Genomic DNA, 22,655 nt, shown 5'->3' on the forward strand with positions numbered 1-22,655 from the left:
TGATGGATGTTGCGAATGTGTTGGATCTCACTGCGTTAAATATGGTATTAACCGTAGCGGATGTAAAAATTGCCCGAAATTAGAGAACGACGATGATCACAGCGATAATCATGTGAACATACTTAATATTTAGTTTAACATGTTAAGTTAATTATGCATACATACCTTAAACTGAAATCCCTTAATTTAATAAAATCAACCGCGTACGATATGTACGTGCATACATATATTTTGAATGTGAATGGGTACGATCACATTTGCATTTATAGCGCTGGAACATCAATTGATTGGAACTAGTATTGGAGTAGCACGTGCACGCACCGTTCTTCTTTCAGTGTTTTTCAACTCTGGAAATTGTTTATTTCAGGTCCACGTTGTTTCAGTTCGGTTAATAGTTTACAATAAATAAACCCTAGAAGAAAAGATATGGGCCGTAAATTCCAAAAGAAAAAGAAAGTTGAGCAGCTGGAGATTGTACCAAAAGACGAAAATCCTCCGCTACCCCCACAGAGATTGTCTGATGAAACTATTCCGAGGAAGGTAAGGAAAGCAGCAAGCAAAGTTAGGATTTACCAAAATTAAGAGTGTTTATTGTTGCAGGGAAAATGGGTAAACAAACAAAGGGTTTTGGTGTTTTCAGCGCGTGGAATCAGCCACAGGGACAGGCATCTCATGCGCGACATTAAGACCTTAATGCCTCACCACCGATCCGAAGCGAAAATGGAGCGGTCGAAGACCCTAGCAGTGGTGAACGAAATGTGTGAAATGAAGCACTGCAACAAGGCCCTGCTTTTCGAGGGTCGCCGCAAACGCGATTTGTACATGTGGATATCTAATACAGTAGGTTCTACTGGTCCATCCGTAAAGTTTTTGGTTGAGAATATTCACACAATGGCAGAACTTAAATTAACCGGCAACTGTTTGAGAGGTTCGCGCCCGCTGCTTTCTTTCGATTCCAAATTTGATGAGGTCCCACACCTGAAACTGCTCAAGGAACTGTTTGTGCAGACATTTGCTGTGCCAAACCACCATCCCAAGAGTCAGCCCTTTATTGATCATGTGTACACTTTTACCTACTTGGATAATCGCATATGGTTCAGAAACTTCCAAATTTTATCAGAAGACGGTGGTCTCTCGGAAGTTGGTCCTCGTTTCGTAATGAATCCTGTGAAGATATTCGATGGCTCTTTCACTGGCACCACAATCTGGGAAAACCCTGACTATGTTAGCCCGTCGAAGCAGCGTCAGATGCTGAAGAAGGCAGGCAACGACAAATATGTAAGCCGCATTGAACAAAAGGTGCGCCAAGAGGCTACGCGGCCGGTAAAGCCTTACGAGGGCATTGAAAACGATGAGCTGTTTGAAAATCAAGAACCCCTAGAAACGGCCAAACTCATAGCAGGTAAGAATACTTTTTTTTTATCAATCCCTCATATATTAGTTATTATTTTAATCTTTAATAGCACAAGCTAAAAAGAAAAATGCCTCCGAACCTAAAAAATCTTCTAAAGCGGCACTAACCAAGAAAATCAAGGATAAACAAATGAAGGCCGTACAAAATGTAATTGAGCAGAAGAAAGCCAAGGCGAAGCGTGTGAAAAAAGATAAATAGTTTATTTCGAGTTTCATTTATGAATAAATATATATATTATAAAGTTATAAATAATAAACATTGTGCGCTTTTTGAATATTAATAGCGAATGTTGAGTGTGTTTTTCACTGAGTTTTGTACGTCAAGTTTGTTCACACGGAGGGCTGGACACTTCATCAAATGTGCGTATGATTAAATATTCCCAACGTCTATTGTTACTCTGCCATCGGAGAAACCTCGGACTCGGGAGGGGGAAGTCGTGTTATACAGAATGGTTGCTTATTGATAGGCATCATTTCGACCACCTGAATCGGGGGTTCTTCGCCGGGCTGCAACGGCTCTTCGCCCACAAGCCTTGCCAAATTACTTTGGGCCCAGCGGCCAGCACGTCCATTGATAGTTTTATCTTCACATACACACAAAAACAAAGTATCCACAACCATCTAAAAAAAAAACTCATGAAGTGTCGTTAAAATGCAAATTCCAAGGATTAACTCACCTCAAAAAGTGAAAGCACGATGTGAGCAATGAAGAATGAAAATATTATAATCATTATTACAGGCGCTATGTAGAAATTTAGTCCCGGCCGGTCCTTCAGTATGAAAACTCCAATTAAACCGGACAGTGCGGCCACTACAATTTTACCAAGGAACAGGATAAAGTCACCAACACTATTGATTGTTGCCACTTGTAGTGCGTTAGTGGCCAATGCATTCCAGGCCTAAAGAGAAGAAATCCATATGAATTAGAATTTAATAGCCAAAACTAAATAGATGTTTTCTTACAATTCCTGCGGCTGGACAGAAGTTTATGGACTCAATGGCAACCACAGTATACGCATTGTGATTAAGGAATCGTATAAACTTCTCCAGCAACCAAAAACCGCAAATACAGCACTTTAAACAGCAGGCAGCGCATTCGGAACCCTTGTCTTCGCCTTTCTTCAATCTGAAAATAATCGTGGAGTTACGAATTGTCCAAACAAAATATTAGGCCGGTGGCAACTTACTTGGCATATAAATAGGTCAGTATTAGGCGAGGTATTTTAAATATTGTGATTACAAATGACCCCTTCGCGACAGTTCCCAAATGATATTTAATAAGCTTGCCAATTGCATAAATTGTGGGAGTAGTGGTTGGCTTTGAGAAGTACCAGAACGCGACAGCTGCGGCCAGTGCAAATTGCTGGCATGCAAAAATAAATTCCACAGTCCATATGAGACCAACGACATAAATCCAGAACATGCTGCGCAATGGTTGCGCCTTTGTAAATTCTATATTTAATATCGCTGAAACATAAATTTACAGTATGTACATTTAAAGAACCAGCATAATAATGGACTTCGAGCACAAACATACATATGTATTTACAATATATATATACATAGTTGGATAAAGAAAATAAGAAATTGTTCATTAGAATAGGAATTATATAAAATTGTGTTGTGCGAAATTATTTAAGCATTTGTATCAAAAAGAACGCATAACTTACTTATTGCAACGAGCACAGCATTTTTCGACAAAATACAATGTAAGAACACAAGAAAACCAATTTGAAATTGTCGCCATATTGTGTTTTTTGTTTTGTTTGTTTAGATTCGATTAATTTATATTCCATTTTAAAAACTTGCACTTAGGTTGTTGATATATTTTTAAAGTAAAATATAACGAAAGGTTTTCACTTACTTTTGAAATCATTTTGTGTGTTATTATTATTGACTGCATTGGTCAATTGGTGGTTCCCTGAATTGTCAAATGGCGCAAATGGACTCTGGTCTGGCGTGGTCGCAGTAGCTAGGCAAATAACTACAACCACCCAAAAGGCCAAGAATGCAGCCAAAACAATGAATGCCAGGATGGGAGCTATTAATAGACCAGGCAGACTCATCATGCACTCGCCAGCCTCTTCAAATAGCGCAGACAGTCCAGATAGTTTGTTTTTCAGGTAATAAATGATGATCAAAAGGATAATCTGGAAACAGTAATCGATTTTTACGCTTATTAATTGAAATTATGATTTGCTAAGATATCAAGCCTGCTTAATAATAGGAATAAAAAATAATTTCTTGATATTTAAAAGAAAATCTCTTACCATTGTTATTGTGGCTAATATAGCTAGAGTAAAGACGGCCTGTTCATTGCGTATAAACTCTTCTAATTGGGTATACTGCGTGCTTGCGCCATTGTGGCGAATGCTGTAATAAGCATACCAAAGTGTACCCGTAAGTCCAATGCTGGCCACGATGACCAGCACACAAATAAGCCAAGACACGATGCGGGATAGCCAATGCATCAAAGTGACCAGTGCGATAGAGATTAGTAAAGATATACCGCAGATTGCCGCAATAATATGCCAAGTGGTGTAAATATCACCCAAGAACTGCTGAGCTACATCCCATGAGTTGAGCATATCGTACATATCCTTCACTTGCGCACTTTTACCCTTTGGAACGCAACGATGCAAGACAGGAGAGCTGAAAGCATTATATTTAAATGAATTAATGAGTCTAGGCTCTCAAATAATTTAATGACTACACTCACCTTTCTTGCACAGGAAAACTGGGACATGGTCCGAGGTAATTGAAAAACGAGTTGTCATTTGCCAGTGCAGCACTCGTTATCTGAGTCATGTCAAAATCATATCTACATAATTGGGTGCCTGTATCCCGATAATACTGGACAAGCTCGTTACGCTGCGTCAGCGTCTTTGTAGGACACTGTTTAACGCATATTTTCAATGACTTTTTCAGCTCCTTGACATCGAAGTAAAAAACATCTGGTTTATCATGAGTGTCCAAGCCAGAGAGTGGGGAATTGAAGATTCGTTCATTTTGTTTAACACCGCAGGTATTACCAAATGTATCATAGCCATTTATAATTCGCAAGGGGTTTCCATAAACAAAAGCAAAGATTGCAATCACAATCTAAAATTCAATTATCACAAAGTTTAGCATTATCTGAAGCATTTAATTAGTTTTCTAAGTTAAACAATACTATCTTGCATAAGTCAATTAATTTGTCAATCATTATCACAATGGGTTAGGTTAGATCGCCGTTAGCAGTCACACATAGACCTAGTTGGTAAGGTCGACGGATAATTGGACGGTTCAGTTAAAGGTTTTCGCCAGCCCATATCATAATTTAAAAAAATGACAAAAGTAAAAACATAAATGTATGTACAAATAAGCATTTGTAATTTGAACATTTCAAAGAATAGTGTGCGCGAGCAATTTAAAGCTGCCGCCGAATTCCGCCAACGCCCACAAGGGGCAACATTAAACATTATTGCATGACTCAAGCCATTCTAAATTAATATGCATAGAAAAACATGACAATCGCATGCAAATGCCTATATTAGAGGAGTGGTATTATATGTCCGAAAGGACACTAAGGGGAGGTTTGAGGGTTGGGGTTACAAATGATTATTTCTTATATGAATTCAGCGATATATCATTTCCCGCTGCTGCGTACACACAATAGTGATGACGACATCGACCGCAATGTCTGGTCACCAGTTCGTAATTAACATCTTTATATTGTGATAGTTCATTTTACGAATGCGAATACAAGCTCATTTACACCAACACATTTAAGCATAGTATAGGAAACTTTCACTTTTTTTATAAACATACATACATATACAAAAGTAATAGTATAACAAGTATAAATCTACAAGTGGCTTACCAAAAATAGCCAAAACAAAACATATATTGCAAGCCAAAAAGTATCAGTACACGACCGGTATTTTGGTCGGCCGGCATTTCGATCGCCGTCCTTGCTTTCCGCACAACCCATATATTATATTTCTTTACCGGCCCACAAAAGAGACACCAACTAAGTTGTTTAGACTAAACACAAACAATGCAAAACCAGCAGCGTCCAAAGTCTATGTTGGACAACGTGCCAAAAGCTGTTAGTGTTGCGTAGCAACGGTATGTCGATAGCTAATGAAATCGATAAAATTGAGCTGTGTTTAATTGGTTTTTATAAAGATGGCGCCAAAGTCTTGCGCGAATACATAAGTTTAAAATTCTCTGACCCATCATCAAACAAGCCATAGCAAACACACGAGCTACTCTAAAAAGGTATACAAATTAAAAATGACAAGTTTTATCAAGAATTTATTGTAACTGAAATTTATGGGGGAACAAAATACTTATTGCTGTGGTACAAGACGGAATATTCAGTTCCTTTACAACTATACAAATACAACTCTAAAATTCGTTTTCGTATACAATAAAACTAAAATGTATGCTTTTAAATACAAACTTATTGAAACTTGGCAACTATTTGTGCCGCAAAATTATAACAGTTATTGTCATTCCAAAATTGTTCTGTTACTAGATAACTAGGCAATAAATAATGAACAATTTTTGAACAAACTTTGTCCGTAGCGCTTATACTAAAAATGAATTGGTTCTCCAAAATATCATTTAAATTACCTACTTACGAAATACTTACACATTTTAAATAAAAGTATTTCTAGTCATGTAATTTTAATATTCTCGTTAAGAGGTTGACGTAACAATCTTCAACTATTAGGCTGCTATCATTGCTGGAGTGCATAGAATGTCGCCAAACCAAATTTAAATAACCTCTCGATCCTATCTAATTCTAAGGAGAGTAAATGTATGCTTTAATCTCATCAATTTTTGTAGCTGCTAGAGGACTTATTCATTTTAGTTGACCGTTACCTTAAGGCCCCCCTTTACAACCGCTTCTGGCGGAGGACCAAATTTTCGACTATGGTTTACATTAATTTTTCTCCGGATAGTGGTGTTAGCTTTAACTAGAGAAGGTGCAGACCCAGATTGACTCCGTTGGGACTCAATTTCTTCAACGGGAGGCTTGTACGTGCGAATCCCCGAGTTGGAACGGACGGGCAGTAGTGTAACTAGATGTTGCAAAGTAGGTTCTGTTGATGTAGATTCGGCAAATTGTGAGATTTTAAGCATTTCTTCGTAATTAAGAGGGTCCACGACTTCAACTTCCGCTTCACCGACAACAGGAATAGCAGCTCCAAGGACTTCAGGCGAATTGTCCTCCATAAAACTGGACATAGGTTTTATGAAAGGCTCTCTTTGTTGCAAAGGAAGTTCTATAAAGTTTCTAACGCTAGTTTTCTCGATGGGCAGCTCCGTAGTTGTGATAAATGGTCTCATTTTAGTATCATTCTTCTGGGAGTGCTTAAGCTTATTTTGCGAAAATGGGGGAAACTTTGTGGGCAAACTTGGTGTAATGCCTAGTTTCGAGGCTAGTGTGTCAAAGATCAGAGATATGTCTTGAATATTGGTTGCATTGTTGATGCGTGTCTTAATATCATCGAGCGTAAAGTTCTCGGACTTGTCAATGTCCTCGGACACCCACGCCTGCAGAGTTTGGTTAAAAACTTTTCTCATATTGCCATTGTGGCCAAAGTTTTGAGTCGACGAACTATTCACAAATTCCCACTTCGAGTGTGATGGAAAGAGGTTAGAATCGTCTAGCATTGTGGGCGGTCGATCACTGCTCGGCCGTATGCGATTTCTTTTTGTGGTGGTAATGATTGTGGGCTTCGCAGTGGTTGTGGTGGAGGTAGTGCTTCTAGTTGTTGCCATTGTTGTAGTTTTTGTCGTTGTCTGTGAAGTCAAGGTAGCGTTCGACTGAATGTTAGTATTGGGCTGGTTACGTTGCAGTATCAGCTCCTTCAGATTCAAGAATGTTGGTTTAATGGTTGTGACTTTCTCTGTTATATTTAGAGATTCTACGCTTTCAGATTCCTCTGGCTCTATACGCGACTCTAAAGGCTCTTGAGTGGTCGTAGTCGTTGTTGTTAAATTTTCCTCTTTCGGCAGGTTCAGCAACTCCATGAAGAATTCTCCGATGGTATCGGCCAGCACTGAATTGCCAGTTGGCTTAGAATCTGGCAATGGCACAGAACTTGTTTGCTCTGCCATTACTTGAACCTGAAGCGGAGTCGTGGAGCCAGTCACGGTAGTGGATATTATTTTAGGCGTAGTAGATTGCAGTAAAACCGTGTCCGATTTTGTTTCTGACTTAGTACCATTTTCCTGCTTTTTAGCTATTACACCGCCACCTAAATGCTCAAATTTTTCACTGCCAGCATCAATGTTGAATGGTATTTTATCCATGGTGCCTAAAGTTGGATTAATTGGCTTAAATGGCGGTATAAGAACATCATCTATAAGCGGTACTGGTAGTGGATGGGGCTCCACAAATGCGCCGCCTAAACGTTCAATATTTTCGGTGCCTGGCAAAAGTATTGGACTGCCGAAATTATGATAAAAAAGCATATCTTGCTGATTTGGCTCGTTTTCGTTATCATTACTGAAGTCGGGCTTAGCCATAGCGGGTCCGTGGAAACTTGGCATTTGCATGTACGGATCATGGGCCGATGGCAACATTGCGGCCGATGGGGGTGTAGGATTTTCAGCTATAAAGGGTAGTTCAAACTCATCTATGCGACGTTGTGGTATATGGTTAAGAGTGGCCGGTGTCGATGCGGAAGCAGGGTGCTGCCCTTTTCCGGCAACTGGCAACGTTTTCGTCGGATATGCCGGTGGAGGCCCTGGTAAAAGTTCTGGAACTTCACGGTGTATTGGACGCCACGGCTGCGTATCCAGAATGGGAAATGTGGTGAACAGGTTGGCATCTAGCTTCGGCACTACGACAGTTGAGGTAGGCGGCGAAAGTGATGGGAAAGTAAATGAATTGGGAAGTTTTGTTGTAATGACTGGGCGCGCCGTGGTTGTTGTCGTTGTGGAGCTGGTCCAAGTATTAGCTTCTGATGTCGGTTTCTGTGATGTGGGCTTAGATGTTGTTGTTGTTGTGGTGGTGGTTGTCACTGTAGTTGTTGTCGTCTGTCTAGTTGTTGTAGTGGGTTTCGTTGTGGTTGGTGCTGATGTTGTGCTGCTCAAGAGGATGGGTTGGGGTTGCGGTTGACCCTGGGGTGTGACTGTGGTCAGCTTTTCTAAGCTCGGCTTCTTGGGCTTCACACGCAGTGCATAGGGCGTAACAGCTTTTGGAGGTAGGCTACTGCTCTGATAGGCTCTTGTGGGTGATGTTTTCTTGCGCGCTATGTCGGCATCGGTCTTAGTTATTTCAAATGATCCCTCAAAGGAGCCCTGTATGACAGGTGCGTTCTCCACATCTATATCCGGCTCATCATCTGTGGAATGTGGACGAGCGGTGGTGCGCGGTTTCGGTGTACTCACTGCTACTGGTTTGGTTTGCAGCGGCGCACCTCCTCCTTTTTTCATAAGCCGTTTCTCCAATTGGGTTTGACTAGTGGGAACCGTTTGCTACAATATATTCGAAGTATTTTAGAAAGAGCATGACAAAGACTAAAAGTACTTACTGCTTCCTTCAATATTGCCGCTGATCGAACAACTTGTTCGTCCATTATGCGCTTTATCTCAACAGATTCCGCGTCTAAGCGCAATGATCGGTAGAGCGATTTTGTACCCGAAGTTTCTAGGAACAATGATTCCTTTATGTACTCCTCCACACTTAGAATATTCCTGCGAATAAAAGTAAACATAAATTGCGATTTTAAACTCTCTATCATGGCTAGTTCTTACTGCGGTAGTTTGCGCACGTCCAAGAAAACGCGAAATGAGATTTTGATCAGTGGACCGTCGCCAAAGCCCCAGACATCGGTGCGCAAGGCCTGGAGTCCATTGTCGGCCAATGCACGCTCCACGAAACGCTTGTAGAACTCGATTTTCTGCTTATATGTGGTGGTGTGATTGTATTTTAGACCGGTTGAGTAAAGATCGCCCTTAGCAATGCGAAACGATCCTTCGAATCCCAGTATGGCTATGACACAAAATTGGTTTGTTCAAACAAAAAACCGAATATTTTCGTAGGTCTTAGGCACTTACGTTCTTCTAATGTGGCCTTGATGGAACTAAAATAAAATGCCAGGCCGGCAATTGAGATGACAGCGAGAAGCACGATGAAGGCAGCGGTTGTTAGGATAATCGAGAAGGAGCGGTTCTTTGGATAATGCGTGTGCGTTTTTGTGGAGAAAGTGGACGGCGCAATATTTCGGCCATCACGCCATATTCCCCACGTATTGTAGCCATACTGACTCGCAATGCTGTGGTCATTTGTGTAAGAGGGCTGCTTATTCATATGATAGTAGGCGCCTAGCTGAGATCGGCGACCCAGAGTGTTTTGGTAAGTGTAATCGGTGGCCTGCAATAGCAATAAAATTTTATTATTAGGTTAGGTTGTGGGTCCGAAAGTTGATTATATTTACGAGTAATTATATTTAGTATGTGTAAATGTGTGTTTCTAAAACATGTCAGCTTTTAGCGTAGCCCTCAGGAATTTACTATCTACTTTTTAATCGATGAAGATGAAGTTGTGAACTTTCCCAATGGCCTCTAGAAGACTTTCTCGAATTTGAAATGCGTGCTAATGGCTTCGGTTTGATCTTTTTGACAAACTAACAACAAAATACTTTATTGACAGCGTCATAAAATTAGGTTCCACTCAATTCAAAAGAAAAAAAAATGTTGTGCCATTAAAAATTAAGCGCTCCAGTGCTTAAACATACCAATTATATAGTATATGTATGTATGTACACATTCTTCGAATGCGCATTAAAGCTGATATTTCGCACACACACGCACGTGTAGAATCTTGGAAGTTATTAACAGCTTGGCATATTCTTTGATGCAGTAGCTCGCCGACTCGCTCCATCACACGCAAACACTCACAAGTCGAGCACCAACATGTTGCCGATCCCCGTCCTACTACCTAAGGTTAGCCAAATTCTTAGTTCTTGCACTCCATCGTTTTTATTCTCTTGACTTCTGGTTGTACACCGTCTTTCTTCGAAGAGAAAGTCATTCACCTTTAACGCAGCTATTCTTCTACCTTCTGGCTTCTGGCTTCTGGCTGGTGTTTGACTTAATAATTACATATGTATGTCTGTATGTATGTACACATTTGTCGTGCTTAGCCCCAGAGAATCGCTAAGAAGACTTTAGTATGTATATGTACTTACTATATGTAGATACATACTTGTACAAGCATGTGTGCTCAGATACATCAAGGTGCGTTGTGCGCGCAGATTCATTTTAGATTTTAATTATTTACATACTGGAGTGAGTTCTTCACTTACCATAGCTCGACATGTTTGCGTGCGATAAATATCACTGACTCCAGATAAGCTTTGAAAGTACTTTTTGGTGCCATATACTGTATCCATTTTTGTAAACTGTAAATAAACAAAGGGACCGTAACATAAGTATACCAACAATAGACAATACTTCAAAAATTACAGGGACTCTATTACAGTCCGAGGACTACATGATATATGCATATTTAGTATGTACTATGTACATAACAACAGAAACTTTTTATTTTTCGGAAGCGCAACCAGTTTGACAACGAATTCAAAAGAAACCGATGGTCCAATAGCCAAATATTTATGAGACAGTTGCTTTGTTTCGTTACTGTTACCATTTGCCGGTCCGGTTTACCGTTTTCCACTTTATTGATTGCATTGTCTTGTTGTTATCTTTTCAGACTTTACCTGCATATTTTTCTATCTAAAAGAATTTTATCAAATATCTAAAAATGCCAACATAATGGATGAATAACTTATGGAAGAGTGAAGCTCTTTCAAGTCCACAACCATAAAAACGAAAGCCGTCCAAATAAAATCAACAACATCAGGTAATAGTTATAGTTACACTATGTAAACATTTGTATATATGTATGTACATATATGTAGTATGTATTACCATACACCTCTACGACTTTGGTTGAATTTTTTAACCGATGCTGGCGGAGTAGCGACTGTAGAACCATCAGCCCACAACATTTTGAAGTCAGAGTAATGCACACGTTCATTTAATACCGAAAATCTGATATACGGTAGCACCGAATCTAGAATACCCTGCATGGGCTTAACACTAATTCGTTTTTGATTCTTTCTGCGGCAAATCTAGTTTGCCTGCAAAGTCTCAGTGAATTATATTTACCGCTCAAACCTGTAATTCTGTCTGAATCATTTTAGTTATTACAATACGATTGAATACTACTAAGTATATAATTAACTTCCTAAAAATAGAATATTCTGTTACAAAATTTCACTGTGAATTTTTAATTAATTAGTTTATTGTAATAGGAATTTATTTAAATTCAACTTTTTTATATTGTTGGCAATAAATTGTATTGATTAATGGAAATCCAAAGATCGTCGGTCGATCATTATATATGTGTATAACTTTATATTAAATGAATTTATTTAGAACTCAGTTTTCAATAGGTTTTTATTTTAAACTATTTAACTGAAATGAAGTCTTTGATAATATATATAATAGTGTCTAGTTTTGAATAGGACTAACTAAGTTAGAAAATTAATCAAATCTGATTAATTTGAATCCAAAGCTACAAAATATATTTGTTTTGTGCTTGATATTATAAATGTATGTACAGTTAACAAATAACATAAAAATAAATAAATAATTAGGTATATAAAAACACAAGCAAATGAAATGGTTTCCTGTTAAACTGATATGCATACTTATGTGTATGTTTCATCTTTGTGAACTGAGAGTATTCAATTGTAAGAAACCTGTTTCCCAAACTGATACTTTGTTGGATGGCTGCATAGGGTTATTGCTGGTGCCACCTTTATATACACCTTTATGCCTTTATGTTCATACATGTTTGTATGTACATATGTACGTCTGTGGTGTAGTGGAGTATGTGTGCAGTAATTATGCGAGAATGTTTTATCCGAGAAGAGTTCACACACAAGAATCTAAACATGCGCACGTAAAATTAGTTTCTTTTTATGACGCTTCGGCCGCGATGAGCTTCAAGCTAGCTCGAAGCCCCCAAAAGTAAAAGTTTTTCTCTGCTATGCAATGTGCTGGAGTTATTTCTTATTAAAATAAGGCTGCAAAAGTAGCTGAGCTGTGGAAGCTACAAATACTTGTATGTACAAGTAATAGCTGTTTTGGTCATGAAAAGAGATAATCTAAAAGTACTAACAGCTTACATCACTCTTTTTTTTTGCACTATAACTAATCTATATATGTACATAGTTAGGAAAATAGATTCCTTAATATGTTTGTAATATTATTAATGTAACCCAGCAGCGAGATATTAGATTTTATTTCTTATAAAGTTATGAAGATACTTCATTAGAACATTTCATGTTTTTAATAACATTTTGTTTTTGATATTATTTCCGCCCTTTCCATGTTGAAATCAGGGACTTTGGTTGCCATATCACATTTTGAGAATTGAGAGTAACATTTCTTGACCTGATAAATAACAAAAATATTGTTATCTGGTTAGATCGTATAAATCTCAAAGAATTAGCCTCATAAAACGCACCGACGCGGCTAAACAAACCAATGTGAAAAAAATAAACACAATTAGCTTTAACATAAGTATGTATGTTATGTATATACATACATACACACAAGAACGTACTCGTACATATGTACATGTGTACACATGGAGTGCAGGCAGGCTGACAGTTAGACTTAGACATAAGTGTGGCTGGCCACCAGAAAACGCCCAGCGAGCGATCGTGTTGACCCAGTTGAGTATGGTCGAAGCGGGAGAGGGGAAGACGAGCCGTGAAGAGCAGACCCAGCGTCAGACAAACAAAAAACCCAAAGCCAAAACTGGAAACTTGAATGTTTGTATGTGTACATGTTGGAAATGGAGAAAGAATAAATTGAGCTAAGACTCTGCCGCATACGAGTATGTATGTATGTATGTAAAAAAAAACGAAGTAAATAACTAAAAGTCCACAGACTTACAATTTTTACGTATTAAGATGTCCACGCATAAGTTGATTAAATTTCTCGCATTAGCCGATTTTCTCTGTCGGTGAAATTGTATTGCAGTAACATTGATTTGATGACACGAAATGAAAGAATGATTGATGAGAATTTGATCTCGACCATGTACGAGCAATAGCAGAAACACTTTTGACATGTGCTGAAGAAATGTGCAACTTGTGTGTATTTGCTTGATTTCGCGACAACAAATTTTACGAGTTTATGAGTGCTCGGCAAGACCGATTTTTCGACCAGATTACAAGTGTCTGTCTGGCTACTTTTCAGTCTCTTTACTTTTCGTATAAATTATGTATCAACAAAATATCAGCGAAGAAAGTGAAATGCAGATGGTTAGGAGGGGCTAGACTGGCGCATTCATGGTATGTCAATGAAATGTTTATCAAACCATCATCGAAAAGGAAAGTTAGTTTCGAACGCATCAGATCGCATTGCTTTCAGTGTTGCTTTGCCCATAAGTTAAAAGAGCGAAAATTGAATCATCACAACAAAGCGACAAATCAATACCCAGACAAGACAGTTTAAATTTGAAAGTGATTGCAAATCAGTGCTCCGACTATTGTACAAGCCTGAGGTTTTTATCTATTAGGGATGTCATAATTGTCGTTTTATTTATGTTACTCTTCAAATTTATGCAATATGCTTGGCAAAACATAAAAGTGAAATCAGCAGAATCAATTAATAACATCAATGAGATGAATGGAATCGGTAAAAGGCTTTGTTGATCTTAAGATAATATGTATTCTTTATTAGTGTGATGTCCGATCAATACCTTAATGCTAAAAAAAGCTAAGCATGAAAAGAATATTATTTTTGGCACCAATATAACTTGCATTGCTACGTGAATCCAAATATATTTCATTTTATGATTTATATTTTATAGATGGATCGTTGACAATAACAAGATTTTAATCAAACGTGTAATCATATATGTAGGTACCCTGTGTCTCAATATTATAACTATTCCGTTTTTTTTAAGATGTTAGAGCACCAACAGGTCGTGGGTCCTCTATAGATAGTGTAAATACATCTATTTACATAACTATACATTTCTCTCCGTGTGTTTATTACAATATTACGTGCATTTCACAGACAGAACTGTTGAAATTATAATCAACATGAATAAATAATTATACATACATACATATGTATGTTTCTATGTATATACGAGTACAGATGTGTACATGTGTATGTGCAATCTGTACAACAAGTGCAGTTTCGTAATAGATCTAACGGCGTCCTTACTGGAGCAGAACTGCCAACCCAAACGAATGCAGTGCATACGTAAAGAGAAGAGTCAGTGAAGACAAACTGACAACACAATACACACATAAGTATAGTGTATACCTCTCATACTCTTATATATACTACATACATACATACATATATGCATGGCTGTAGTAAACGGCGCGAAAAAGCAAACGCCACCCAATGCGGAACTAAAAGTGCATTTCATTTAGATAGAACTTGAGACAGAGAGTCTCAACGGAAGCGACAATGACGACAACACCAATACACAAGCTAACAGCAAGGGGGAGAGGACCATTAGATACAAAAACCGTTAGGCTTTAACCAAGTAATTAAAAACAAACAAATCTAACCGCTTTTGCTAGCTGCTCTTCCCACAGACGATAAGCATACGAGTCATGATTGGATGAGTTACCAACAAGCGCGGAGTCGGAGTCTAAATTACGGATTAACCGCATATCTATCTACGGGTACGCACGTATTCCCTCGTATGGAGAATCGCAGCTTTGCAGTTCACTTGTGGGCGTGGTAGGTGAAGAAAGGCGTTGAGACTTGGCTTTAATTGAATACTGATGACGACGCACCCATGACATTTAAAAATTAGTATGGCCACAAAGCATTTTCAAATCCATGTATGCCACATATTCTACACACCTACCGTTACAATGATCTAACAGTACTGACAGCAATAAGTCTTAATCGGGTGGTGGTGGCAGACACAGACACACAGCGATCTTTGGAGTGCCATCGGCCTAACAGCAAGCAATTCCTAACAAATGCGATTATAAAGTATAGGCAAGTAATTACATAATTGCTTTCTGCACACGCGCTTAACCACACAATTTGCCATTGACTGATTTGCTTAAAGCAAATACGTATGTATGTATGTATGTACATATGTGCTTGAAACAAATGCAAAACGGAACCAGTAAGCAGAAGCAGTTAAATTAAATGCAATGCAGCATTTTCAAGTTTAGAAAGTTCTCATACAACGATGCAGAAACATCCAATAGTATATTCTATCATGTTATATATTTACAACTTTTTACAAAGTAAGTTTTCATGAATGACACAGCTGCACATTGTACTTGTAGGACATCTATCAACACACATCAATCACCTTTTCTCAAATGTTTTCATCATCTATGTATCTACAATCTCTCAATCTGCTGAATGGCCTACAAACATACATACATAAGTAGGAAGCAAAACATTTGACGAGAAATTCGCAGAAAATGATCTTTTTTACTGCATCGAATAGTATTTTTTGTTTATTGGCATTATTGTTGATATGCTGTCAGTCACCAACAAATACAAGTAGGACACCCCAGAAAGTTATTTGCCTATTAAGATACGTATATAATAGGCTTAAAAATGAGTTTTAATCTGTGTAAATTAGCATCATTGGCTAAATTATAACCACAAATTTTTTTAAAATATAGAAGGGAAGTTCACTAAAAGACAGTTTTAAGCATACAAGTATGAGCTTCATGTTCATGTTCTTCACATACTTCGCATCTATTAGATAGGCAAGAGTAAGAAACATTTTGATTTATTCATCAGCAAGCTCGAAGATGAGCCCGATGGTGGTCTGCAAGTTGTTTCTGTCAAACCCACTCTCTGGTGCCAGCTCGGGTATTTACACGCTCATGACCAAATGCATTTCATTTCGTTTCAATTTCTGTTCGTAAATTTCTTTCCAACTGCATTCGCTGCACCGCAACGAACTCTTCACTCAACTTTGGGTTTTGAGGTCGCTTTCGTCCGTGCCTTTCTGCGTCTGTGCATTGTTGTTGCATTTCCACTCGAACGATGCGCAGGTAATGGAGATACAAAAAATAAAAATAAGAAACACAAAGCCATTAGAGGCCATTTTACATCATTTCAATGCAATTTAGCTGGAGTTTAACGTTATGTTCTAATTCTCCAACAGCTGTAGATCATGGCAATCACGTCATTTGTATTTTCTTTGCTCTCCATTCCGCGCCCGCTATCATCAGCCGAGCAACGAATGACCATGCCACCACGGCTTGAATTGTTTCTGATGGGGGTTCAGCGGAGAGAAACATTGCTGGGCTGCACCGCACACCTAGTCAAAACTCTCAAATTACTGGAACTGTCTTTATAAGCCCGCCACAGCACTAATCTAATGCAGGCAACCGAAATCTTAACGAGCGAAAGTGTTTAATTAACTCTCAAATAAATAATTTGTACGTTGCCAGTTGTCGACGAGTCGGCGAAACCAGAAAATGAAATCAAATAAAAAGATTAAGCAAAATGTACATAATCTTGTTTGCGCGTCACATTTCTTTTTTTTTATATTTTATTTGGTATCTCGTTGTTATTGCTGTTGGCGCGGTGGCGGCGTGAGTTTGTTCTACTTCCGCCAAAATGAAAATGTCCATTGGCCATTGCGAAGTTGTCGTACCAGTGGTGAGTGAAATTGATTACGGGAGAAAATTACTCACACATTTTGGGACCGCTACACCTAATCTAAAGATATAACCTGATATTTACAGTCGGTGCGCCTAATATTCAAACACAATATACATATAATGGATAGCTTATAATCTTAACGTGGCTGGTAGCACAATACTTTACATATATTGTACGTCCAGCCACGGTAAGATTGTATAAAGAAGTAAAATATAAAATATATGCACGCATTTCCTGGAAGACTCTGACCATTTGAATATTGTATTCTGTGCTGAAACAGCATCAGTACATAATAAATAAATTTCATAGAAGCTTTAATTATATATATTAACAAGAGAGAACGCTACAGTCGAGCAAGCCCGACAGTGAAATACCCTGTACCCAGGTAAGCTTCCGGCACTGAGGTATATGCGCCTCTAGCAGAAGCAAAAAGAAGAAGAAGAGCGAACTTGATGCTGCAGTTTGTGGGCGTAGTATCGAAGTGAAATTGTTTCGCTAATAACTTTTCTTAGAACCAACCGATTTAGGTGAAATTTAAAGCATAGATAATATATAGAAATAATATAGAAATAATATGTACAAAGTTTGGTTAGGGTAGCTTCTGAAATGTGGACGCTATTGACGAAATTCTGTAGCGTGGGAAGGGGAGAAAAATTAAAAAAAATAAAATAAACTCGTCCTTACTCGGACCTAGGAGAATCTGGATGCCAACTTTGGTTATTCTAGCTTTTATAGTTTCTGACATGCTTGCGGTCATCCAGACGGACAGACGGACGGACGGACGGACATGTCTAGATCGATTTCTCTCGTCATGCTGATTCAGAATATATATACTTTTGGGGTCGGAGACGCTTCCTTCTGCATGTTACATACTTTGCACAAACCTAATATACCCTTTTTACCCTACGGATACAGGGTATAAAAAGGTATTATTGGCCCATAGGCGTCCATTAGTCCATTTGTATATTTTGGTAATATGTATAATCAAAGCAAATATGCAACTAACAAGCTAAGAGGTCCGCTTAAATTTATATTAAGGTTTGACTAAGGTCATATAATAATCAAGGGAGCAACCGATTTGAAATTATGTTGGCTCTGTCGTCTCTTACGTTATAGGGTGATACTTGTATGATGAATAAAATATCTGTTAATAAATTCAATATTAGAGGCAATTTCTCCTTAAGTGCAATCGCAGAGCAAGGTAATGGTCCCATAATTTTTATAGTGCATATGTTTATACATATATTAAAATAATGTTTATACATATATTTAAATATTCCGATGTTTGATCAAAATGTAGCCAGAAGCATAATTCCCTTTAAGTGAGATAGGCATCACAAGTTATGCATTGACTGCGCTATAGAGTCCATGACGGTCGACTACCCTGAAGCTTTCATAATCTGGTTTTGATACGAGTATTATTTATAGTTACATTTATCTGTTTCTGAAACATTTTTTGGCCATTACATTCAAATGAGTCATGCATTTATGTATATCGAATCGGTGCCTGCATATCTTGTAAATTAGCTGTCGTTGGCTCAGCACTTTCACATTCGGCGATATTCGAATACTGTTATTAACAGTAATGCTGGCCATGCGTAAGCTTTTCATGTGGGAATACCTTTAGAAAATGACAAATTGCTGCAAATACATATGTATACTTAGTATGTAGATACGAAATTGGCACACATGCTAACGCAGTTCCTGCATGAGTGCTGAGAACATACTCGGTCGTTGGCTAAATTGAATTTCCGCTTGGCTTCGTTTCCAAAACGACTTAGCAGATGGGAACGTTTATCGCCTAATTTTGATTGGCCGTCAATTTCCTGTGGTTACTGTTGTGGGTTGGTAGAAGTGTAGTCTAATGATAGTTTTGAAAAACGGCGATCGCGCTCGGTCTTTCGTAGCTCCACACAACTGTCAATTGGCCCAGTTAATAAATGTGGTAATTGCGCGGTTAGTGACATATACAAGCGCATATACAGGCGCGATGTCTGCGGCGTCGCCAACAATAAGAAAACATTTTCTGGCATTGTTTTTCTGACCCTGTCGCGATCACCTGCCCGAGCCAGATACTTTCGTGGCGTCTTTTATTCTCTTGTTGGGCGCACTTCTGTCAGTGCCGCCCTTTTTTGGGCTTATTTTCTAATTTCTTTTCTTTACGGTTTTTGTATTGTGTTAAAAAATGTCTTTTGCAAAATCTTTCTCCTACTTTAGTTGCCCCTCACAACTGGTTTATGTTTTATTACAATTTTCTTTTTTAATATCCATAATTTTTACCTTAGTGCGCTTGTTTCTACACCATTATTGCTGTTGGGCTTTATATATATACATACATATATACTTTTTTTTATCGTTTTTAGTATTGCTGGACTGAGCTTGAGGCGTTTTTCTCCTTCGTTTATTTGAGTAATGTAACCAGTTTTGTACCTTCGACATTGACTGCGACTACTTTTTCTTTTTCTTGTTTAATGCATGTCTAACCCGTTTATGGACAATGACGAACTTTGATGTTAGCCAGAACAACTTGCCAAAGGCTTCTGTTCTTCGGATGTAAGCTGCACTGAGTGGAGTTAGGATCGACGACATTTCATGGCCTATTCAAGTTCAATGTACATTTGTATCTACGTGCACATACATATGTATACATATATAAAAATAAAGATCAAACAATATTTTCATGTATTGTTTTTTAAGTTTGAATCAAAGGATAAATAAACTTTGAATATCTCATGCTTTTGGATGCTCCTAAATGTAAACTTACCAAATGCTTTTTCGCTATCGACGATGTGCAAACAAAAGAAACAGTTCCATTTAAAAGCCTATTACATCTAGTTGCATATTTTAGTAAGTGTTTTCGTCAATATAATTTTTTATATAAGCAATTAAACCCACAAATACACTTTTTTGTTTTGTAAACATAAATATTAGCACAAATTTTCAAATATAAACGTATTGTTGAAGAATTTCTTAATTTACATATACATATGAACCACAAGTGAAATGCTGCACATCAAACAATATCCGACCGTTTTAAATTTTTGAACCTCTCGCGCCCGTCTTTCAAAGAAAACTGAAGACGGCCCGAAGAAGCGGCCACAAAATCCCAATTGTTAGCTGAGATTCTAGTAATGATATGTGAAGAGCTGCTTTAAGAGAGCGCGGACTTATCGCTATTTAGTCTCTCTCTCTTAGCTAATTTCCTCGTACCACCGCAGTGCTGTCATGCGCATGTAAATTAATACAAAGTGCTACCAACCTTCTCAAAAAACTTGTCTTGCATTGAAACGGAATTTTCTGAAATATTTCAAAATTTAACAAAATTAGCCCAATTAATATATGTACAATATAATCATTACTAAAAGAACCATTTTTATAATGAAGGTATTGCTGTTTTGGGATTAATATTTTCTTTTCTCTAAATATATTAGCACGGAAGATGTGGGGGTGAAACATAACCTCTTTGACCACCAAAATGCGCTGCATTCGCAAAAATAATTATGGTGCCTTTTAGTCCATTTATATTTAGGTAGCAATGTTGAAATTCAGCGCGATACAGCTCTTCGTTTTGCTTTTACAACTGATAGTTGTTGACGTGTTTGGCATCATGTTGAGCATGGAAAAAACGATTTTCGTTCTCTCATAAAACATTGCTTTTTGAGACGCAAACCAGAGAAGGAAACGTGAAATATTGGTTTTGAGAGTTTCGTGGTGACCGAAACTCCACTACCGATGAAGTGACAGGCCCTCCGAAGCGGTTACCCAGGAGAATATCCAAAAAATACATGAAACACCATTTCGGTTGACCGAAAATTGGAAGTGCGTGAGCTGCAAAAGCCACAACTATTAGTACTGATCGTACACGCCATATTTTGGGCGAGATTTTGCACCCAGTTATCGTGGGTGCCGCGCACCCTGACTCCAGACCAAAAATACGGCCGCGAGCACACTTCGAAAGAGTGCGCATTATTGGAAATCGCTGCGAAACGGCCTTTCATGGAGCGAAAAAATTTTGTTTTTGCAAGGCAATGCACCGGCACACAAGAGCTGCGCAACCATGGCTAAAATCAACGATTTAGGACTCCAAGTGCTTCCCCATGCACCTTATTCACCCGATTTGGCTCCATCGGACTATTATCTCTTCCCAAAAATCAAAAGATGGCTCATCAATAAAAAATTGAGCTCGCGCGAGGAGATCCTCGACACTGCGGAGGATTATTTTGCATACCTTCCGGAAAATTACATTTCAGACGGGATCAAAAAGTTGGAAAATCGATGGAATAAGTGTAGGAGACTATATTGAATAATACAAAAATTAAAAATAAAAACCATTTTTTTCATTCCCAAGAAGGTTACTTTTTAACCCACCACATTACTCTCATTACTTCATTCCCAAGAAGGCTAATTTTTACCCCACCACATTACGCTCATTACTTAATTAATTACATTACTAAAAATGTTTGGTATATTGTTTATGGCGATATTAATTACAAAAACAATATGACTTATGTATGTATTTTTGTTTGGAACTATATTGCATATTTAAAAAATTGAAGATGTTCATGGGTTTTGAGTAGTGATCATGGCTAACCAAATAAAAGTTAAAAAAGTATGAAAACAGGACATTTTTTTTTTAAAGAATAGAAGTTTTTTTAGATTGTTAAAAAAAATAAACAAAATTTAAAGGTATGTCATGAGGAAACCCAAATTTTGAGAGAATGTGGTTTGATACAATATTTTTTATTAATATTTAAATTTAAGCAAATGAAGTACAATATAACATGATAGCGACATTTTATAAAGCTTGAACAGATAATCGCTTTAGTTTACAATTTTATTCACGAAATGTATTGTTCTTAGTTTCGCCTTAACACAAACATGTTTGTTTACAACTGCGTGACAATGGCAGCATTTCGGAACATGAAGGGGGATAAGTAATTTTAATATTTGTCTACAATAAAGGTAAATACACATAGGCAAACAATGTTCATAACTCTTTGCTACATTACAACGCTCAAACATGGAATTTTTCACACTCATATTTGCCTGTGAGACTCACCAATGCATACGTACACATATGCATACATACATATGTATGTACATATTATAAACTATATTGTAAATGGAATAGTTCCTTGTTGTTGCTGGCGTCTGACTTAGCCATCCTTTAGAGGGTTGTCCCAGGACTTGGCAATCATTTGAATAGCGTCCCGCTTCAGCCTCGGCCCGATCAAAGGATTCATCTGGGCCATGTAGCAGCACAACCAGAAAAGCCAACAGCAGGCGGCAGTAAGCATCAAAATACATCGGATTAGGTTCTGATGCGGTCCTTTCGGAGTCATAATGGGCAAACCAATGCCGACTCCACCCCAGAGCGCGGTGAAGAAAAAGATGGGGAAAAATGCAGCTCCCATTTTTACGTTGATATTTTCCTTGTTTTTGCACAAATTTGCGATGAGACGTCGAGAAATCAATGACATCCGATAGTCAGTTATCGGACAGTGGTGGTAGCATTTGACAGCCGGAGAAGGTAACATTTTTCA

General features: G+C 38.0%; 4 protein-coding genes across 5 annotated transcripts; 1 reads left to right on the forward strand and 3 right to left on the reverse strand.

Moving 5' to 3' along the window:
• The first annotated feature begins 354 nt into the window (after positions 1–354).
• LOC115624543 (ribosome biogenesis protein BRX1 homolog) lies at positions 355–1,701 on the forward strand. The gene is made up of 3 exons (XM_030519269.1): positions 355–540; positions 601–1,402; positions 1,464–1,701. Exons 1-3 carry the CDS (start codon positions 427–429, stop codon positions 1,610–1,612), a joined length of 1,065 nt encoding a protein of 354 aa, XP_030375129.1. The 5' UTR covers positions 355–426; the 3' UTR covers positions 1,613–1,701.
• Positions 1,594–5,416, reverse strand: LOC115624542 (CTL-like protein 1). 2 transcript variants are annotated; one of them, XM_030519267.1, is made up of 8 exons: positions 5,276–5,416; positions 4,133–4,515; positions 3,684–4,065; positions 3,278–3,563; positions 2,601–2,880; positions 2,377–2,539; positions 2,091–2,312; positions 1,594–2,034 (listed from the first exon to the last, which is right to left on the reverse strand). In XM_030519267.1, exons 1-8 carry the CDS (start codon positions 5,384–5,386, stop codon positions 1,807–1,809), a joined length of 2,055 nt encoding a protein of 684 aa, XP_030375127.1. In that variant the 5' UTR covers positions 5,387–5,416; the 3' UTR covers positions 1,594–1,806. The 2 variants fall into 2 exon arrangements, with proteins under 2 accessions (XP_030375127.1, XP_030375128.1); XM_030519268.1 differs by lacking the exons at positions 1,594–2,034; positions 2,091–2,312; positions 2,377–2,539; positions 2,601–2,880 and adding an exon at positions 3,047–3,078.
• An 854-nt stretch (positions 5,417–6,270) lies between these two features.
• LOC115624932 (mucin-5AC) lies at positions 6,271–10,811 on the reverse strand. The gene is made up of 5 exons (XM_030519782.1): positions 10,725–10,811; positions 9,475–9,790; positions 9,172–9,409; positions 8,949–9,111; positions 6,271–8,892 (listed from the first exon to the last, which is right to left on the reverse strand). Exons 1-5 carry the CDS (start codon positions 10,809–10,811, stop codon positions 6,271–6,273), a joined length of 3,426 nt encoding a protein of 1,141 aa, XP_030375642.1.
• Positions 10,812–21,831: 11,020 nt separating this feature from the next.
• Positions 21,832–22,572, reverse strand: LOC115624723 (V-type proton ATPase subunit e 2). Its single transcript, XM_030519544.1, has one exon. The coding sequence runs from the start codon at positions 22,524–22,526 to the stop codon at positions 22,269–22,271; it is 258 nt and encodes an 85-aa protein (XP_030375404.1). The 5' UTR covers positions 22,527–22,572; the 3' UTR covers positions 21,832–22,268.
• Between the last annotated feature and the right edge of the window lie 83 nt (positions 22,573–22,655).

Source organism: Scaptodrosophila lebanonensis, unplaced genomic scaffold (assembly GCF_003285725.1).
Source record: "Scaptodrosophila lebanonensis strain 11010-0011.00,11010-0021.00 unplaced genomic scaffold, SlebRS2 tig00000061-arrow-pilon, whole genome shotgun sequence".
NCBI lineage: Eukaryota > Metazoa > Arthropoda > Insecta > Diptera > Drosophilidae > Scaptodrosophila > Scaptodrosophila lebanonensis.

Coding starts and splice junctions, on each gene's coding strand:
- LOC115624932 (XM_030519782.1), bottom strand. CDS start 10,811: ATGGATACAGTATATGGCACCAAAAAGTACTTTCAAAGCTTATCTGGA. Junction 9,410..9,474: donor CAAGGCCACATTAGAAGAAC/GTAAGTGCCTAA, acceptor TTTGTGTCATAG/CCATACTGGGATTCGAAGGA. Junction 8,893..8,948: donor CGGCAATATTGAAGGAAGCA/GTAAGTACTTTT, acceptor AATATATTGTAG/CAAACGGTTCCCACTAGTCA.
- LOC115624543 (XM_030519269.1), top strand. CDS start 427: ATGGGCCGTAAATTCCAAAAGAAAAAGAAAGTTGAGCAGCTGGAGATT. Junction 541..600: donor ATGAAACTATTCCGAGGAAG/GTAAGGAAAGCA, acceptor TTATTGTTGCAG/GGAAAATGGGTAAACAAACA. Junction 1,403..1,463: donor AACGGCCAAACTCATAGCAG/GTAAGAATACTT, acceptor AATCTTTAATAG/CACAAGCTAAAAAGAAAAAT.
- LOC115624723 (XM_030519544.1), bottom strand. CDS start 22,526: ATGGGAGCTGCATTTTTCCCCATCTTTTTCTTCACCGCGCTCTGGGGT.
- LOC115624542 (XM_030519267.1), bottom strand. CDS start 5,386: ATGGGTTGTGCGGAAAGCAAGGACGGCGATCGAAATGCCGGCCGACCA. Junction 4,066..4,132: donor AGTTTTCCTGTGCAAGAAAG/GTGAGTGTAGTC, acceptor TAATGCTTTCAG/CTCTCCTGTCTTGCATCGTT. Junction 2,313..2,376: donor TCTGTCCAGCCGCAGGAATT/GTAAGAAAACAT, acceptor TCTTCTCTTTAG/GCCTGGAATGCATTGGCCAC.